General features: G+C 40.2%; 1 protein-coding gene across 6 annotated transcripts in view; it reads right to left on the reverse strand.

Moving 5' to 3' along the window:
* The window catches only part of POU2F1 (POU class 2 homeobox 1), a 113,222-nt gene extending 93,985 nt beyond the window's left edge, over positions 1-19,237 (reverse strand). For 5 of the 6 annotated variants that reach the window (XM_081953344.1, XM_081953342.1, XM_081953341.1 and 2 more), the window contains exon 1: positions 19,105-19,237. In XM_081953344.1, coding sequence (XP_081809470.1) covers positions 19,105-19,162 — 58 coding nt within the window. In that variant the 5' untranslated portion in view covers positions 19,163-19,237. Of the gene's footprint in view, positions 1-18,728; positions 18,748-19,104 lie in introns of those variants that run through there. The other variant, XM_081953343.1, reaches the window with a different exon arrangement.
* Positions 19,238-21,805: the final 2,568 nt, after the last annotated feature.

Below are 21,805 nucleotides of genomic sequence, written 5' to 3' on the forward strand. Positions count from 1 at the left end.
TGCAACAAAAATTTTATTGCCTCATACTTTTTCCCACAAACCAAACAAAAGTTGGCACAGTATGTTTAATAAAGAAATAATTCAGTATACCTTTACTGTATATAACTTTAACGGGACTTGAATGAAGTTCAGATCACTATAATTCACTGTACTATAGGTTTCAGATAGTTTTAAGTTCAAAAACGTCATCCCATCATTCTATTTCCTGCAATGTAATATATAACTTGTACAAATGTTTTCAAATTTATTCATGTAAACTATATTTTAATTTTAATGTTTAATGTTATTATTATATCACAAGCCATCTTTAGGGAGAGTATATCTCCATTCAAACTTTCATATCATACCTCCATGTCCACCAATACTTGCTTTCTGTACAAAGTCACATAATTCAGTTTCTCATTTTTTCATTCGAAAACATTTGCACTAGTAGCTACTTATGTCTTCACCATGATGAATGGCTTTTACTGCTCTCTCCATTTCTTTTGCTGCAAATGAATAGTGCAAAACATGTAATGTCTATGTGCCAGTTCCAAAACACAAGAATAAAACATAAATATTAACCAAGTTATCAAATGGGAATGATTTTCCAAGACTACCTGGGTCCAAATATTTAATTAGCAAATTCAACATTATTGTTCGGCTGTAGATAGAATTATATGCTTTTAATTTTAAACATTAAAACGTTAAAGCCATCCAGTTTTCAACAAACTCAAATGACGTTACCCATAGTGTGTCAAGGTTTTGGAGTTTCCAGACTTCAGGTAGCAGCAGGAGCAGAAGTAAATCAGTGGGCTTGTAAGAGAACAAACCTGCATCCTGTGGCTACTACGGATCAAAGAACAGATGGCAGGAGACATTTTGGTTTCTTTTTTGACATCTTTCTCATATTCTATCATGGATGTCTTGCTAGGTGTTATATCACTAGCTGGAAGCAGCCTTGATTTTATCTCAGCTGTGTTTCCGAAGGTTTGGTGGAAAACTAAGACTGGACTGATTGATCTGCAGAGCTTGATGCTGGTGGGTTTTTTTTTTGAGGAAATTGTTAGAAGAAAACCAGAGTTATTCCTCCACTTTTGGGGTGAGAGATGAGATGCTTGACTGATTTGCAGGGCAGTGTTTTCCTCTGACCTGCCAGATGAGAGTAGAAAGGATTGGAGGAAAAAAAAATGGGGGGAGCATGTGATTGAAGACTAACTAGTGAAGACTGGCCAGTGTTGGTCAGAAGCACTCAAGTCCTAGGGCACCTATGGCGAACCTTTTTTGGCTCGCTTCCCTGAAGCCTCCGAAGCAGTCAATACGACCCTCCGAGCAAACCGGAAGTCACTTCCGGTTTTCTCGGAGGGTCGTTTTAAGCGCTCCGAAGGCTTCAGGGATCTTCAAGAGGCTTCCCTGAAGCCTCCGGGGCAGTCAAAACGACCCTCCGAGCAAACAGGAAGTCCATTCCCGAAATTCCGGTTTGCCCGTAGGGACGGTTGTTTGCACTCTGGAGGCTTCAGGGAAGCTCATGAAGCCTCCGGAAGGCCTCGGGGGGGGGGAGGCGGGGGAGGCTCTTTTCGCCCTTCCCAGGCTCCTATAAAGCCTCTGAAGCCTGGGGAGGGCAAAAAATGGCTTTAAAAAAGGGTGAACTCAGATGGCCAGCACGCACATGTGTGCTGGCCAGCTGACAGGGCAGCGCCTTGCGTGCCCTGACAAATGGCTCCGCGTGCCACCTGTGACACACGTGCCATAGGTTCCCCATCACTGTCCTAGGGCTAGACCTTATAGTTGGGAAAGGGGAAGGTGAGACCTGGAAGTGATGAGTCCTGTAAAAGGAACAAGCAGAGATATCATGATGGTAATGCCATGGGAAGCTGTGGCAGGTGTCAATCCTCCCAGATACCTCAGACAGGAAACATGTCTAAATGAACTAATTCTACTTTATTATAAGCTTAAATTAACGTAAACTTGCAAGTCTGAAGGAACAAATCTCCTGCCCACCACTTTTAACTGCCTGAACAATTAGGACAAGTCCTAAATTTCTTCCTCTGACCATTAATTCACTGGAGGCTTCTGTCTGATTGTTTAATCCTAGACAGGTTTATTTCCCCTTGTCCCTCCCTTCAGGCCATTCATACATTCCATTACAGTAAGAGATAAAAGGGATGGGCCATTCTCGGTAAGGCAGCCTCTAGGTTTAGCCACATTCCACACCCTTAAGGCCTAATCAGTTTCAGTACCTTTGAATATAGCCAGGTGGGTCAGTAATAAAGCCTCTTTATGTAATCATGGATGAGACAGCCAATCTGGAATGTATGAACAAGACCTCCTGGTGATGTGTTTGCAGAAACCAGTCAAGGCTCCAGAGCAGAGGTGATGGTGTGGACAGTAGTTCATGAGCTCTGGAAGCTTCCAGGATGTGCTGCTTTGCACATCCAGATAAGCAGATATGAAGCCATGTTTGTGAGGTTGGGCTGTGAGAATCAGATATGCCTGCTGCTTGTATTCCTACCTGCCTGCTGCTTGATTTTGTAGCCAAATTGTGATTGAGTTATCTGGGATTATGGTACTAAAGGACTTCACTCTGCCTTTGCCTGGCCCAGAGCTGGAAGCAGCTCAGAAATTCATGAACATAACCCTGATCTAGATTACTGACCATGTAATGCATAGTGAAGTTATATTACATCTGATTTTTATCTCAAAGCAGTGGTACATAACTTGGAGTTCAGGATGTTGTTACCTGTCCTTCATTGCAGAGATCTAACTACCTCGGGAATTTTTTTCTGGCAGTCCCTACCGCAGCAACAAGGAGGAGGGACCTATTCATTTGATCCACTCCAGGCATCTAATAAACCAAATGGGGTTCTTGAAACTTTGGTGCAAAGTTCATAGTCGCTCCTGGAGGGACTGGAATATCCCTTGTACAGTCACTATGAAGATTATGCCAAGCATCTAATGGATAAAATTGCTTTGATCTGCTTGGAGTTAGACTTCAACTATGCTGATCTTTTGGAAATGACTGGAGTTCTGTTTTGCCCCGTTATCTGTGTGGAGTATTTATTATCCAGTTACACTCAAGATAATGGACTGGTGTTTGGTATTAAGAGATTGCTTGGATAGTAAAGCTTTATCAAATGTTTTCTTTCCAATAAATGGATATAATATGATTGCATGCCCAGCCCTCAGTAGTTCTCTGGTACTTCACCCATTCTCCAGCTGTTTTTTGAGATAATGACCAGAGGCTTTGCAAATCTACAATGCATTTCTTAAAATCTTAAGATGTAATTTATCTGAACTCAGAGAAGTGGATGTTTTACATGGTGAATAATATATCTCCTCTATTTCCATCAAATTTGAAGTAAAATATTTTTGTTTCCACCAGCTGTTCACAACTGTCTTGAGGGAATGCATATCCTCTTCTCAGAGAAAAACAGGAGTTATTGGGTTTATTTTGGGCTAGTTGGTTAGCTATTAAACTTTTGCCATATTCAATGAGCACTTCTCCTTTTCCATTCCTACATTTGAATGTGCCTGGCAGACTGTCAAGTTGAGGCAGGGACTTAACACCCTGAAGGGTAAGGTCCCGCTTCGCTGAGAAGGCGCGGGATGACAGATGCCTGGCTGAGAAGCCAGGTAAGCGGCTAAGCCGGTAGACTGGTTAGCCACGTGATCGTGAAACGCGCCTCTGGTGATCTCCAATACAATTTAGAAAAGTCCAATTATTATACGAGTGAGGAAAGAGTCCAGGAATCGCTGTAGCAGAGTAAAAAATTCTACGTCTCAACCAGTAAAAGACTGAGTTGAAACTGGGTGAGATTCCCGCCTAAGGAAGCATTACCAAGAAAGATGACGAGCTCAGTCTCCAGGCAGAAGAGCTAAACAACACCCACTCCTGGATCCTCTTCCCTTCCCCCTATATAGAATTCCTCTGTTCCATTGTTTTTCTTATTGCAACTCCTTGTAATAGTACTCTTAAATGTCCTCTTTTATAAGAATTTCTATCCATTTCAAGCTTCCGTTTTGTTAACGTCTTTTGTCATAAAATCTATATAATGCTAAAGTTCTGGTGTAATCTTTAATTGGCAGAAACAGTGTATCCTAGGGCAACAATTTTTGAACCAATGTATTTCAAATATGCTAATTTAGAGAAAGTATCCAAAATCTGGATGGGATTGAAATTTGGCATATTTGTGGTCATATGAGTACTGCTGTTTAGACCTGTCTTAGCCTTCCGGAGGCCAGATAAATCAACTGTCCAGATAAACCAGCTATTCCTTCAGCCAGCTAGCTAACTCTCTGGGTAGATAGGTCCAACCATCAGCTATTGTAAGGCGATCAGCCATGTTCAAACCAGCAAGATGTTGGAAGCTGCTCCCACTGCTTCTCTCTTCTTGGTTTTTTTTGTTTAGATAAGGAAATATCTCTGGAACAATGACCCAATGTGTTACAAGTTGTCTAACTCTACTTATAATTGCTGCAAATTAATTTAAAATGTTCTTTAAAGTATGCAGTTGACTACAGTCACTTTTAATCTCCCCATACGATTTTCAACAGCACAAAAGTATTCCCCCCATTATTTAAATCTACATCATTCATATTCATTATCATATTTTTTGAGTACAAGACGCACCTTTTCCCCCCTAAAAGAGGGTAAAAATTTGGGTATGTCTTATACACTGAATTTAGCCGTGCCCACCCACCGGCCCTCACCCCTCGGTCTCAGCCTCCCAGCCATTTACCTCCCTGCAGCAAACGGGAAAATGGGGCTTGCGGAGGCAGCAATAGGCTATGCAATCCCTGCAGCCTGAAACAACTGATCATTGGGAGGTCCATGTTGAAACTGAAATTGAAAGTGAAACAGACTATTTGCTGCAAGGAGACAAATTGCTGGGAGGCAGAGGCAGATTTTTTTCCCTTCTAATCAGGCTAAACTGAAACAGGCTGTTTGCTGCAAGGAGGTAAGGCAATAACTATAAATGCCTACAGAATGTTCAAATGATTAGACATTTTTTAAAAGACTGCTTTATATTGTTCTAGACCAGTGGTTCTTAACCTTCCTAATGCCGCGACCCTTTAATACAGTTCCTCATGTTGTGGTGACCCCCAACCATAAAATTATTTTTGTTGCTACTATGCAACTGTAATTTTGCTACTGTTATGAACCGTAATGTAAATATCTGATATGCAGGATGTAATTTTATTGCCATAAATTGAACATAATTAAAGCATAGTAATTAATCACAAAAACAATATGTAATTATATATTGTGAAATATTTATTTCTTACAAATAAATGAAATTTTGTCTTGAAGCATGGTGTAGCACAGGGGTCGGCAATCTTAAACACTTAAAGAGCCATTTGGATCCGTTTCCCACAGAAAGGAAAACACCGGGAGCCACAAAACCTGGGTAGGTGTGGCCAACTCAACATCACTCCCACCCAGTCATATGACATCCCCCCCCCGACATGCCTACCCAGGTTTCATGTCTGTGTTTTCTGTGAGAATAGGGTCTCTCTTTCTCTCTCCTCTCCCCCTCTCTCTCATTTCTGTTTTTCTCTATTTTTCCTCTCCCTTTCTCTTCTTCTTTCCTTTCTTTCCTTCCCTTTCCCTTTTTTTTTCTTTCTCATTGAACATGATAGCAAATACAAAATAAAGTTATTAATTGTAGGAAATTGCTTCTCTGTAATCTTTTCATAGTGAACTCTAAGTTGATAGAAGCTGGCAAGATTGTACTAACAGCAATAGGATATATATTTTGATTTCTTTGAGTTTGATAATATAATACGTTATCCAAAATTATAATCTTATTTTCAGATGCATTTTTTTTTGCCATCTCTGTTATTTTCTTTAAAAAATATAAGACTTGCTTCCAATTTGTGCCTTCTGGCAAACTGCAGTTTTCTTGGCAAGAGCTCTAGCTTGCCATTGCTTTCGTCATAGGTCTGAGAAAGTTAGTTTCTTTCTTTCTTTTTCTTTCTTTTCTCTTCTTTCTTTCCCGATTTGTTTCCCTCTTTCCCCTCTCTCTCATTCTCTCCCTTCAGCTTTTTCATTTCTTTCTCCCTCTCCCCCTTCTCCCTCTAATGTTTCCCTCTATTTTCCCTCTCTCCCATTCTCTCCTTCCAGCTCTCTTTCAATTCTCTCTCTCTCTCCTTTTCTCTTTCATCTCTTTCTTGTGTGTGCAAGTAAAATACCCTCCTGGGCTGGGATCACGGCGGTGGGGACAGTGATTCCTTCCGCTGCCGCCACTGAGATGTGAGTAGCTGGCTGCGCTGTGCAGGAGAGCCACACTCCGCAGGAGACTCCTCAGCCCCAGACTCAGGTCAGTGCCAGCCGCGGTCCCCTTCGTGTTGGCTTATGAAAGAGCTGGAGCAGCTGTCTCTGGATGCAGAGAGGAAGAGTTCCAGAGCCCTGCGCAAGGAGAGCCCTGTGCAGTGCAGGAGAACTGGAGCTCTTCTCTCCCTGCACCCAACCAGCTGCTGCTGCTGCTCCCCATTCGCCTCCTTCCTGAGCCAACACGAAGGGGACAGCAGCTTGCGCCGACCTGAGTCTGGCGCAGAGGAGTCTTCTGTGCAGCATGGCTCCCCTGCCTTGTGTACTCACCTCATTGCGCAGTGGTGACAGCAGGAGGAGACTCGTTGTCCCCTCTGCCTTGATCCTGGCCCAGGAGGGTATTTTGCTTGCACGTGCGCAAGAGATGAGCAGCTAACGGTCTCCCCCTTGGATCCCGGCGGAACTAAGCAGAGCCAGCTCAACGGAGCCAGGCCTGTGCCGGGGAAGGTGGGGAAAGTGATGTTAGGTGGAGACTTGGTGGCCGCCACAGCCTCTCCTCAACCATTGCCCTTCTCGCTGCCCAAGCCTCCCCCTTTGATGCAGCTCAACCCCAGCGAAGGCGTGCACCCTGTAGGAGCTCCCAGGCAGGAACAGTCGCTGAAAAACGCCCACATGGGAAGGCAGCTGAACTGGCCTGCTGTGAAACCTGTCAGTCTTCTGGCACCTCTCCTTCCGCCGCGCGGGGAACCCGAGCCGCTCCTTCCCTTCGGGCTGGTTTCTCGCCAGCCTTTCCGCGGGAGGCTCCTCAGCAACCCATGTGTAAAGGTCATTCAACCCCCAAAGGGGTCGCGACCCACAGGTTGAGAACCGCTGTTCTAGACAATTTAACAAAATGAAGAAGCTTTTTAAAATAAATGCTTGATTTGAAGATGTCAAGTGCTATTGTATAGTCTTGTAAATAGCAGAGAATAGTGTATACTTCCAGAAAGCCACATCAATTTTAACAGCATCTGTTCAAGTATAGTCTGAAATGTAACACCACAAACAGCGTATATTGTCTGTAGTTTGCTGTTTGCTGCAAAGAGGAAAATTGCTAGAATGCAGAGGCAGATTTGTTTTCCCTGTTTTCCTCCCCAAAAGCTAGGTGTGTCTTATACTTGGGAGTGTCTTATACTCTGAAAAATATGGTAGGTTTAATTAGGATAGCTGATCCCTTTGTGCTTCTATCTGAAAGTATAAGCCATATTCCAAAGAAATGAAGAAGTTCTGGAAAGATCATGTTGGTAACTTTCTCCAAATATTGGATTAATGATAGCTCCCCACACCTTTACTATATGCTTCTTTAAAATACTAGCAATTTGCTTCTGAAAACTATCATTCATATCGTCTTAGTTGGATGTGTCAGTACCATACAGTATTGCTCTTATTTGTCCTCCATTTATTTTAATCCAGAATATTGCTCTTGACAATATTCTCAAATAAATTTATTTTCTATGTAGTTATGGATATTTAATGCAATACATTTCCGTAACATCAAATCACAAAATGATTTTAATGTTTTTGCTCGTTTTTAATGTTATACTCATCTGCTATACAGTATTAAAAATATAAAAGCCATTTCATAAGAAGTAGATCTATTAAATTATATGTGCCTTCTTTTAATACTTCAGACCTATCTTGTTAATTTTTATACTCTTGTGCATTAATTTATAGATGTTTTATCTAGGTTGCTTTGTAAATACAGGAAACACAACATAGTGGAATGAACATGTCCACAACACAAATACAAACAAAACTGATAGCCAAGACAGTCAGTAAAACCATTTTCTTGTGTTCAAGAAAATTGGCACAGGGAAGTCCAAAGGGTGAACCAGGATCACCAGGCAGGGTGAGACACAAGAAATTACTACCAAAAAAAATTATGAGCAGTTTACCGGTAGTTGCAAGATGTTGGCAACAGTTAAAGACAATCAGGTACAGACTTAAATATTATAGTAAGAACATTTCCACTGAGGCTAGAAAATGCTAAATGAAAGACTCTTTGTCTGCATGGTTCTGACATAGCCATTTACTTTGTCTAGTCTCATGTTGAAGATGCCCTCTCAATTTGTCTCTTAATTTACTTTTGTTAACGCATAAGTCCTTAAATTTTTAATTCTAGATTTCCCCTCCAACCTTTACAGGGTTCCGTTTAAAACCCTTGTGATCAACTCCAGCATGCTTTTGTAAATGCATAATCAATGCTTGTGTCAGGCAATCAATCTGACACAAGCAATTATGATCCCTCAAACCAAATAAAAATGTAGGTAAAATATGAAAATATATTTTAGAAGTTGCAAATATTGAGAGACACCAAATGCAAGTCTTACATTGTGTAGGACTTTCAGGTAGGGCAATGGCAAGCTAAGACTCCATAAAGGAGATTCTTAGATAGAGAGAGAGAGAAAGAGACAGACAGACAGAGACAGAGCAGACAGACAGGAAAGATATTTTTGGATTAGCTGAGATTAGCATACTTTGTCAATCTCACTTTCTAAATACTTTTGGATTTACAATTATTTCCAAGATAAAAGAAGTAGTCTAAGTAATGTTTAAAAAAACTATCTGGTGAATAAAAGTTCATTCCTAAATAAAAGAAAAAGAAATTTAGAGAAAAAATATAAAATAAAGGCCAAAAAGCTAAATAAGAATTTAATTCAAGAAAATTTTAAATAAATTAAGGGACAAGAAAAAAATTGGAATATTGGAATTTTTAAGATTTTTAAAATAACTTAGGTTTTTAAAATTGCTAAGGTTTTTTAATTTTTAAATTAAATTATTAATGAAAACAGTAGGGATGTCTAGAGTGCGGATGGTGGAAGACAAGAAATTAATTCAATTAAACACAGGTAAGAGCTGCTATTAAAGCCTACCTCATGGTGATTCGGGCAGCGAAGTGTAAGTACTTTCCCACACAAATAGCATCTGCAGATAATCGGCCAGCAACCCTCTCCTCTTTAATCTCCTCCTGGGGAAGGAGGGTACAGAAGTCTACATGAAAGAGCGCGTTGAGGAATCTGATTTCCTGACTGACAAAATCACTTGAATTCGTTCCCATTTAGGTGCTGGTGTGATTGCTTATCTAGTGGAGACACCTGGGGTAGCTTCTTGCCCTATTATCTGGGAACAGTTTGACCCTGTTGCTACTGAGGAAATTGATCTTGGGAGTATGTGTGCAACTACTGTGTTTTAAATCCATGCCCCTGCTAACTTGTGAAAGTATCCCAGAACTTACATGCAGGTGGGTTCTGATGATGATTAATGCTTCCCTATGCGAGCTTTTAAGGAGGTGGTGGTTGCCCTTTTCATAAGAAGCCATTGTGAGATTCAACCCTATTGGATAATTTTCATCCTGTCTCCAATCTTCCTTTTCTGGGGAAGATTTGTTTGTGTTTCATGTTTCTAAACCGCCGTCTCCATTAAGAAGTTTGTTGAGAAAGTGGCTGTGTGGCTCCAGAGGTTCCTGGATAAAATGGATTACCTAGACTCTTTCCAGTCAGGGTTCAGGCCTGGACATTGGATGGAAGCATTGATCGTGCTTTTTGTTAATCTCTGGCAAGAGCAGGATGGGGTAGTACTTTAATCTTCATTCTACATGATTTCTTAGCAGCCTTTGATGCAATTAACCATAGTATCTTTCTGGGATTGCTTTGGGGATTAGGAATGGGTTGTTCTGATTCATTTCTTTCCTTTATGGTCATTCTCAGTTAGTGATGGTCGAAAGTGAGAAGTCTAGCCTCATCCTCGACCAACAATCCCTGCTCATAGTCACTCACATTCTAGCCACCTCCCATTTTTACTATTGCAATTCTCTCTACATAGCGCTGCCCTTGAAAAGTATATGGAAGTTTCAATTGGTTCAAAATGCAGTGGCCTGCATGGTTTTGTGCAGGTCTATATGTGCATGTTATCTCTCTTGCGGGAGCTGCATTGACTGCTGATTTGCTTCCAGATCCTATTCAAGGTGCTGATTTTCACCTTTAAAGCTTTACATGGCTTGGTATTAAGATATCTGAAGGATTGTCTTTTCCTAGTCACATTATCAGACCCATCAAAGTGGGGAAGTAGGAAGTGCTACAGGTCCCCTCTCCTAAAAAGGTTCCTCTGGTGGGACCAAGAAGGGCCTTAACTATGGTAGTTTCCTCTCTGTGGAACACCATCTCTGCAGAAATAATATTGGTCCGTATTTTATTGTAAGGTCCTGAAGACCTGATTTTTCCAATGAGCCTGGGGACTGTACAGTGGGATGGAGGCCATCAAATGGATTATATGATTGATTGTTGTCATCAGATGGGGTGAAGGCTTATTGCTTTTTATTATTTTTATACTGGATTTTTATCTTTGTGAGTTACCTGGAATCACTGAGTGTGAGTTGGGGGACCTTATTATTTTTCATAAATGAAAGACTAGACTAGACTATTTGTGGTAATATAAATTCTTTAATCTATCATAAAAGAGGTAACTGGTTGAAATTTGAGTACTAAGAAATGAAGAAATCTGAATATCTACAGAAACAATATTGTAGGGGACTGAGTTTCAGACAGGAAGAGACAAACATTTTTTTAAAGAAAATGTTGGATTTGAAAGAGAAAGAATGAAACTTAGAAAATGACAGATAAGTTATGATATATGAGACATTTCAAAGGCTTTTTTCACCATATATAATTTAGCTAATTCAAAGAGTTAAAATATAAATGCCAAAATATTTAAATGAAAAAGAGAAAAAATTAAAACCACAACAAAGACATTAAAAGTGCCTTTAAAAGACAAAAAAGATTAACACATATTTCAAGAATTTCAAGAGAAACATATAGTTAACTGAAAACAATAATTACTGCCTCCACCAATACATTTCTTGAAAAAGATCCTAAAGAGGAAGCAAAAGATGAGAAAAATAAAGTGGAAGAACTTATAGGCTAGCAGGATAAAGAGGTGAAGCAAATTACAGCTGATATAGAAACACTAGAAAATACAGAAATTGTGGATTATGAGATAGAAAAATGACCTGGCAAAGACTTATTAATTGATTTTTTCAAAACAGAGTTTCTAATCTTAAAGAAATATTTTAGTAGAAAGAAGAAAACTTGAATGGAAATTCAATCCCATAACAAAAAATTGATGAATTAAAAACATCAAGGTTTTAAAACCAAATCAAAGGAATATGACATTGAATTGTTTGATTAGAAATAAAATAAAATAGAAATGCTGGAAACCCTTTATGGACATTGTGTCAATACCTGAACAGAAATGACAATAATTTTCATATTTGTGAATGGAAGGAATTGTGGGAAGTAGTGTATTATTATATAATTTCAATACAGGGGGGAATATAAAATTTGCTGTGCTTCTTGCAAAGATCAGAAACACTTCTTTAAATATTTATTTATTTTCTGAACAATATTGCAAGATTGTATTAAACTGAATTTGGAGAAAAAGATAGACCTTTACAGAAAGAAGTGCCACAAAGCCAGAAATTACTCTTAATATCGGCTACCTTTGTCAATAAGCCAGGCAATCATTTTAGCCACTAATCAAATTATTTTTTTAAAAAATGTTTTAGTTCACCTAGGACATAGACACTTAATTTATTATTTTGGATTATGGAGGTATTAAGAGGCAGAGTTTATTAGTACTGCAAGTTTGTACCAGATCCATTTCATACATTGTTTTATCCATTTTAAAAATAATTTTGTAATTAAAAAGCATTTGATAATGACTAAATTTCAGCAGTATAATCTTTCGATGTTGTTGGGGTTGGACATTAAGTGACTGCTTGCAAACTACTGGTTGCCCATCTCCAACCTAATGTATTACCCTTACACACACACTCCAGCTTTATGGTTTGTAAACTGTTGAAATAATTAGAAACCATAGTTGAATAAAGTATTAATTTCTTTTACTGTTTCCTATTAAAATATGTCTAACTGGCTTTAAGAACTATATTACATTTTTTTAAAAGGAAATACCATTTTATAATTTTTTCAAAGTTTGCTATTTCTGTATACAGCACAGTCCTATGCAAAATTTCCATTTCTGTCATGCAATATAAAGGCAACACATTTCAGAACTGGAACACAGCATCAACTAAATATCCTGCACATTTTATTCTGCATTGTCTTTGAAGTCAATGCAACTTCAAACAGAGAAAACTGGCATGTGTATCAGGAAATACATGTTTTCAGCAAAATTTGAAATAGTTGTTGTCATGTTTTTATAATTTTGCTGGATAATAGTTGCATAGTTCCTTTTATGCATTAGAAAAAATGGGATCCTAAGTTTCCAAAAATTAACTGAAAGTTATCATCAACTTACTTGGGCATATCAAATTCTAAATATGGGAAGAACTGTTCTGAATTTGATTATCTCATTATCCCTCCATCCTTCTCTGTTTCTTTCTCTTGATGCAAACTTTGATTCCTTTGTATCTTTATTCTGAAAGACTTCTACTGAACACATCAATGTTTCTTTTGTACCAGGTAAAAATGGCATTTTTTGGGTAGTGAGCAGTAGCAGAAATGCTATTAAAATAGATCTATTCTGTCTCTCATATCAAAAGAAAGATTTTAAATTATTATAACATACAGCTGAAATAGACATGCATTTTTAAAAATGCATGTAAGAATTGGTTGTTTTAAAAGGATGAGGATATCAGAAACATGAAAGACATTTATTCAGGGCAAAGAAGAAAGAGGAGAGATAAGACGATGGTGAATACCAAAAGCAAAAAAGTATATAAAAGTTAGTGAAGCCTAAAAACTGAAAAGAATGAAAAAATAGAACATTTATAGATATAATGCAAGCTATATTTTTGAGTAGATTTTATTAGGGCTGTGTAGAGGCACTTTTCTCATACCGAATTATTTCTGAATAAAAATGTAGAGGACATTTTTAGGGGATATAAAGTGAATAAGCCAACAAAGATGGAAACACTTAAGTCAGAGCCATAAGAGTCAGCATAAACTGGAGTATGCTGCAGAAAAGAGAATAGATGAGAAGAGCAGACATGAAAAAGTGTTTAAATTAAATAAGGCAAGACGTGGAAAACAAATGTTATGAACTGTCATTAAAAAAAGAAGCTTGCAGAAGACAGCAACTATTCTCACAGTGAGTTAAAGGGAGATAGATGAAAGAGCAAGGAACCAATTGTCACTGTACTCCTTCTGAAATACCCATGGGATTATCTTATGCTATCTCATAGGAGACACTGTCAGTCTTATGTGGCAGACTGGTATTCTATTCTGTACACTGTCATTTTACCCTCAACACTTCGATCACAATATCAGTGTATTTCAAATGTAATTTCATCAACGTACACCATCATTTTTATTTTTCATTCTAGTCATGCTGTCTATTCTTCCACCTGTTGTTCTTTCTAAAGATACACCTGTGATACTTCTATATATTGTCATCATTCTATTATGCAATAATATTTTGTGAATATTCTAGCCTAGCAAGCATCATTTCTCATTCACCCCTGCCTTTTATCTTTCCATTCCAAGTACGGAGCATTCTAAGTTTAACTATATATTTGATTTCCAGTGAAGCTGCCCATCCACTTTTTCATATTACTTCAGTCACCAATTAACTGATTGAACGGTCTTCTGAAAACTGAAAAGAAACCAGCAAAATTAACAAATGTTAGCAATAAAAGTGAAATACAGGTAGTCCTCGTCTTAAGATCACAGTTCAGCCCAAAATTTATGTTGTTAAGTGAGACATTTGTTAAGTGAGTTTTGCCCCATTTCACAATCTTCCTTGCATAACTGTTAACTGAATTATTGCAATTGATAAGTTAGTAACCTAGCTATTAAGTGAATCTCGCTTCCCCATTGATTTTGCTTGTCTGAAGATCACAGAAGTTGATCACATGACCTAGCAACAGTCATAAGCATGAACCAGTTGCCAAGCATCTGAATTTTGATCACATAATCATGGGGATGTGTTATGATCCAGAGTTGGCACGCAAGCAACACATCTATGTGGAAGCTTGACAACTTTTATTCAACCACCATCCCCCACCATCCCGCAATTCCCGGTCCATTCTCCAAGGTCTCTGCCCCCAGACTACCCTTACAGTCCAAGAGCAAGGCTCGAATACACACGCCCCACACTCTTTGTGTAACATCCCAGGAGTGAAAGTCCACAGCAGCATTGCTCTGGGGGCAAGACAGGCTCTCAAACTTGACGATGAATTTCAAAGCAAAGGCTCAAACCTCAGTCCACACCAGCAAAGATTCCAGAGCAAACCTCTTCTTGGAGCCGTTGAGTGTGTTGCTGCGAAATACAACACTTGTTTCCAACAAAAAACCCTCCCCACGGCATCTCCTTAAATGCTACTCTCCAGGTGATCTTCTGGAGAAGGAGTAGGGTGCTTTTCTCCCAAGTAATCAGGTCATCCTGTGCTGACTCTGCCTCTCCATTCTCCGCACTTAGGGATCAGGTGGGGGAAGCATTTGCTAATTTCTGGAGCACTGTCCCTCCACTGTTCCGCTGCCTGCCCTTTCAATCTCCTCCCCCCTTCCTTTGTCAGTCTGCACCCCTTTTTCCTCCCTGCCTACTCTTCTGAAGCCTGAGGGACCGGGGACTGCCTTGTCCTCATGCCCAGGTTGTTCCTCAAGGGCCATAGGGACTGTGCCCTTCCTCTTCATCGGCCCCAGCTCCATCTTGCTTGAGATGAAAAGTCTCCTTCGCCACCCCCAAAGGCTCTTTTAAGAGCCACCAATAACAAAATAAAAAGAATTTTTTAAAAACAGGAAGTATCCACCACAATCCAAGTCATTCTGGGCTTGGTCTTCCCAGCCCTGACCTAAATTAAGGGACTACCACCAACTCTCCACATTTGCCTATCTCTTTCATATTGTTGCCCTTTGGCTGCCCTGCACCTTACCTTACAGAGTGGCAAGCAATCTCAGAACTGTGGAGAACCTGGAAAGCTGAAGCCACCTCAATCCAGTTCTGGTCACCCTCCTCATCCAGGACCTCAATCTGTTGCCCCAGCTTACCTTTTTTGCCTTCTTGTTTCTGCTGTCAATGAGATATGCCCATTATGACTACTTGGGCGTATAGGCCTGGCTTCACATGGTGAAAACTGTGAATGAACCCTGCTCCTGGATGTTTAGGGCTGACTATGTATCATGAAAGAGAAAAGGGGGAGGGGGGAACCCAAAGCAGCTTAAAGGGTCCCCCCCATTTTTCGCCATGTGAAGTCAGCCCCAAATAAGCCAGACATGCAGCACAAACAGGGGACTGGTACACTATGGATCCTTTAAACTACTTTGTACCCAGCCCCATAAGAACTTTCAGATGGGCTGAACCTGCTGTAATGGACTGTCTGAATGACCTTAAGAACAGTGGAGAAGAGAGGCTTCCTAGGAAACATCTCTTTCCCCCTTTCTCAAGATCATTTATGCATTTCATTAAACCAGCCTCCTCAGCAGCGGAAACAAAAAGATAGAAGCAAAGGTGAGTGGGGAAGCAGTGTGCCAAAAGGCAATATATGAGAAGATAGGTGGGTGCTTATAAGCGTGAGCAGGCTTCCAAACGCCTGAATTTGGATCATATGATTGTGGGGGCACTGCAACAGTTGTAACTTTGGGCATGTGCTTTAAGTCCCTTCATTCAGTGCTATTTTAATGTCAAAAGTTGCTGAACAAATGCCATAAATCGAGAACTACCTGTAGTCTACATACATTACAACTGTAAGTAAGATTAACACCACAAGAAACAATAAAATCATACATCTGTTCACACTTCAAGAATCAATAAAATCACCATTAAACAAATGCTACCAAAAGAAAATACCATAATATCTAACATATCCACTCCATGTCTTGTTGAAATAATCACTTTTTTATATTCTTCATAAGTTCCAATACATGTAAATCTATACAGATCTTGGGGAAAATGCAGTATAAAGGAGACAGCAATTGAGAAAGCCTACCTCAGTATGATCTCCCCCAAGAGATCTAAACAGAGCCCATTCTTGCAGATCATATGCAATTGTAGTTTTCCTATCCTTCAGATCCCAAGAATAGTGCCGAAGATATCTATATCTTTGGCACTATACTGGACAGTATTCAGAACATACATTTCTAATGACATTTTAAACAGAAATACAAAATAAATTGTAATTAGTATGCCTAGCACTGGAATAGCTGAGGATCGCAACAAAACATACATAACATCGTTCCCTTATGTATTTACATTAAATACAAGAATACAAGTATTTAAGAGAGATGTTTCTATGACATAATTCTATGTTAATTTTGGCATAAACATTTTTTGCTTGCCTTCCATTAACCATGGCAACTGAGATCGAAACCAGTTTCCCCACTGACCTTGTTTGTCTGAAGCTGGCAAAAAAGATTGCAATGGCAATCACATGACTATAGGACATTGCTATAGTCACATGACTATCTGGTCACTGATGACACCAACTTGACAACATTTTAAAAAGTGGTGGAGCATATGCTTTAAACTTACAATAGTTGTAATGCAATCATATTATATTTGTGCCCAATCAGCTGCACATTGCTGTTATAAATAGGAGTAACTGAATTTTGATTACAACTTATACAATACCCCTAATGATGCTTCCACTTAATATCTCTAAGACCAAGAAGGGACATACGGTCAATTAATTTAGCATCATGCCTCAATGATTATTTTGTAAGAATCAAACAGATCCTGTAAAATATACTGTCAGATATCTTTCTGCATAGATTGAAGAAAATACTCACTACATCAATCAATCAAGTGTAGTAATATTACATTTATAAAGCTATCTTAACAATTAGAGCCGTGTTTTACTGGGTATTGTGTTTTACACAATATATTTGTTAGTATTTGTTCTAAAAAGAACAAGAATGTTTCCAATTTTACCTATATCAAATCATAACAAACTTAAGATTCCTTTCCTTGCATTTACTGCCCATTTCTCAATGTTTTTTACTTTACACTTGTTATCTAAAAGTTTCAAAGACAATATTAACAATTAAATATGACAGTACTGATTACCTTTTTCAAGATGAATATTGTGATTTACATTACCTTCACTATTGCACATTATTTGTAATTCAGATTAAAACTATTACCAATTCTATCTCTATATTTAACAATTTTGTATTTAATCTGTTGAGCTGAGTTGTTAAGCTTATTGCAGATTTCACACTTCAAAAATGTGAAAGACAAACTGTTCTTTTCACCATTTAAAAACATGGCTAATAAGGACAAAGAAAGACCTCACACATACTGAATTGGAAGGAGCAGCTTTAGAAAGTCCTGTTGTGGTCAGTAAATTAAAAACAAGCCCCTTATCTGAGGCAGATTTTTTTTAAAAAATGGCAAAGCTGAGAGCAGATCTGATGTTGCCCATGTCCCAGGAGGATTTTATTTTCACCATCGAGGCGGGGAAGGGGACGTTTTAGTTATTAGTAAATAAATCAAGCAGCAGAGAGCAAGGCCTAAACGCCTGCCAAAGGAGCCCGGGCCTAGCTTTCTTCCCTCCCTTCCCACACAGCCTGGGATTGATCTCAGGGCCCTATTCGTTTGCCAAGAAAACGTAAAAAGGCAAGAGAGCGAGAAAGAAGAATCATATTGAACCACAAAAGCACATGGGGCGAATGTAAAATATAAACACGGCATTGGGCTCTGAGTGGCTGTTATTAAAGGCCTGAATTACTAAACATGAGAGGCGGGGAAAGTCGGGCGGCCATTTCAATAATATAAACCTCCCCGAATTAGACATTATTCAAATGAGAACGAGAGCAGGAGGGGGGGGAGTTTGAAGAGGAAATAATTTGAAAAGAAGAGGCGCATTCAACCTGTCACCCCAGAAACCCTGACCTTGCCAAACACATGGGAAACGGGGAAGCACTGTTGACCTCTCTAGTCTCGCTTCCCCCTCGCTTCGCTGCCCCACAAACCAAGGAAAGACACCCCCCCTCACTCCCCACGCTCTCCCTCCATCTCTTGAGAGGGAAGATTTGGGCAGGCCAATCCAAGTCCTGTCGGGCAAGCGGACAAAACCGACCCAGTGCATTTCCTAAATGCAGCCCTACCTCCCCCCAAGAAAGGAGGTTATATGCACCCACCCACCCCCATACAATTGACTGATGGGAAAGCAAATACGTCTGGAGAAGCCCGCGCGCGCCTTGGAGGTTTGTCTTAGGACTTAGGCCAAATATGCCCACCCCGAGGGCAACCCCCAAACTCCCCTCGGCCCGCAGGCCTCGGCCTTTGGGGAAATTAGGCTGCCTGCGGGAGAAGGGCAGGAGACGCAGAAATCCCCCCCTTTTTTTAAAAAAATGCACTTTTCCCTGCCTTCCCCTAAGCCAGCGCGACCTCTAAGGGGACGCGGACGCAGATCCATTGGGGTCCCCCCGCCCCCAAAGACTGGATGCGGCAACATTGAGCGCCCTCCTGTTGGCTCTTCTCTTACACGTCCCCCTCCTCCGGCCGTTGCTGCGCCGCCCCCCTTGTCTGAGAGCCTACTATTATACAGTAGATGAATATGCAAAGCAGCTTTGGGTAGCGGCAGCAACGGTCGGCCTAGCTCTCCGAGTTGGGCTCCAGGAGCGAGGGTGGGGGATCCTGCCCGTTGCCCCCCGTGCCCGCGCGCGCGTGTGTATGTCTATGCGTGCCTTGTGTCTCTTGTGTCTGCACGGCGGCTACCCCCCCACCCCCACAGCTCCCTCCTGTGCCGTTAATTATAATAATTCTGAGTACTAATAAATTATGCTAAGCGAGGAAGGCGGGCGGCGGGGGGGCGCGTGTTCGAGTATGAATATGAATATGTAAAATGCAGTAATGATTACCTGCCGCCACCGCCGCCGCCGAACTCTCATCTTGACTCGCTGCTCCTCCGTCCGCCATTTTGAATATTTTAATCAAAATCGGCCGCCCGATAAACCCTCCCTTGCTTGTTTGCTCCTTGGCTGCCCCCTCCCTGCTCTCATTCCTTTTTGCGCAGGCGCCGACTGGGTGCCTCTCTCCCTCTCCCTTTTTGCCTGACGCGGCCGGTGCGCATCACCGCTTCTCTCCACTCCCCCCCCTCACTCGCCGCTCCGTCACCCCCACGGCTCCCGGCTCCGTTTGCTGGACGAAATCGAGACGTCCGCTATGCGTGTGAGGGCGAGTGGGCGGAATATGGGATGTCCCCGCGGACCGAAGTAACTCCAACCAGCTACAAAGCGACTTTTTTTTGCCTGTTTTGCGACTCTACTCAAAGCCGTAAGAGACGCAAAGACAAGCCAGTTAGGTGAACTCATGAAAAGTTTATTCAAATTACAAATACGCTTTGCTCTTGTTGAATCGCGGAGAGGTGCTCACTTGTCCGTATGCACCAGCTTTAGTTTTGTATTGAGTTCTTCCTGACCTCATAGCTCCCACATTGCCTGGGAACGGAGCCCCCAGCTGTAGGGAATTCTTAGTTACTGCAATTTTCTTCCCACGTGCCTTATGCCACCGCTGGGGGAACATTATTTCGTGTTAACTTGTTCCTTTCGACATTTGAATCTAAGCATTCCAATCCTTTCCATATTTTATTCGGATGTATTCTTTGTACATTATTTGGAAATTCTTCTCACCACTTTCAATTTAAAATGTAGAAATTTCAGTTATATATTTCTATTCTATTTTAGTTTTCCTGATTCTTTACAAATTGCATGCAAAATAAAAACAATACCAAGCCGAAGTTTTAGAATCACAAAACTGTTGTCATAAGAATAAAGAGAATAAGAAGAATTACAAAATGCCTATAACCCAAAATATTGTGCAACATACTGCTGATCCCTGCTCTCCCTCAACAGGCTAGGATAGTCTGAATTTAAAGAAATGGCTGAGGAAAATCATGGCCATAATCCCTTTGCTTCATTTCTCCTTCTACTTGCCAGTGGGAAAAGCATTACCTTTAATGGGGGAAAGGCTGGAGGGGGAGGCAGATTTTGACAGATGATTAGAGTAGTAGCTTTATCTGTCAAACCATGCTTTCATTTGGGCTCTTGTTTTTCAGGTGGTTAAAGTTAGGCCATCTATCCCAAAACAGATTATAAATAGCCTGAGAAGCGACATTGGACGGGGTAGGAAAAGGTTACCTGGTAAATTTCAACCTCAAAAAGCTGCAATCTCTTGAAAAAACAAAACAAAAACTGAGATATTGACAAATCATGAACAGTCCCTAAGGTATGGGTGAAGAATCCATTGGGTCTCCTCTGCATTTAAGCATATATTTACTCTTTTTGCTTATCCTCTGGAGTTTAAGGTGTTGGAGGCCGAAGGAGTTAACTAATGGATTTTAATGTGAAGAAAAATAACTTTAGAGATTTTAGATATTTTCTTGACTAGAATAGGAGAATAAGCAATTGAGGGAATAAGGTTGATTGAAAACAGAATTATTTGTTCACTAGATTAGATGCTGCAACTCAAAGTCAAATTCCACTTTGCTAACAGACCACCACCCCTTTTAAACAGTGGTATTCCCAGGTTGTGTGGAATATGCGTAATACCCAACAAACACTTAGAAAACATCAATCCGGCAGGCATTGCATATAAGCCAGGTGTTCAGTCTGTCCAGCAGCCCAATCTGAAATGCAACTGAAGGCAGTGATCAAAGGGCAGAAGACATGCTACAGCAGCCAACAGTGGCCAATGAGAGCTGGTAGATCCCAGACTATGAATATATTATTACCTGCATCATTGATTAAATGGTAAATTATAATCCATGGCTTGCCTTGGTTGAAGAGAAGGAGGAAAATATTACATTTAGACTAAAATCTCTAAAAGATGAAAGTGAGCTGCCTCCAACATGGGCTGTAGATGAGACAAAGGCAGTGTCATAAAAACATCTTATTGCAGTATCTTTGTGCACACAGATAAAGAGATGAGCAAACAACCTGGAAGTGTTCTTTGACAACTCATTGTTACATTTATCATCTAAGGGGCAAGCAACAATGGCAAAACTAGAAACAGAATGCACTCCTTATGAAATCACTTTTAGAAAAGGTCCATTGTCCACAATTCAAGTGGTGAGAGAATGTAATTTCAATGATTAAATTATATAAATAAGCATCAATTGTTTTTTTTTTAACCAAAGCCATTATTACCATTTAAATTTACAAAAATATACATGAGTTTTTAATGAACAATGATATAGAGGAGTGCATTTGATTTATTATTTTGTTGTGAGATTTAAAAAGTTAAAGACTTGCTTCAGTTTGGTTCAGGTGGTTCCATGGAACTTTGCAGGGAATTTTTGGTAGTTATACAGAAGTAGTTTGCCTTTGCCTTCTCCTGGCATTCTCCCTCCCCCCTCCCCCCATTTCACAATGTTGCCTATAGCTCTGCAATCTTCCATCCAACGTCCTAATCATGTCCAACTCTCTTTAGAGAGATCAGCCAAAGTAAGCTAAAACAGAACATCATTGTAAGGCTCTATCTCAATTCTAATATAAAAATAAATAAAATAAAAATACAGTTTTACAACTTCATTCAATGTGAACTGAATCGAATAGCTGTCCA

Source organism: Natrix helvetica (genome assembly GCF_964273705.1).
Source record: "Natrix helvetica genome assembly, chromosome: 4".
Classification (NCBI taxonomy): domain Eukaryota; kingdom Metazoa; phylum Chordata; class Lepidosauria; order Squamata; family Natricidae; genus Natrix; species Natrix helvetica.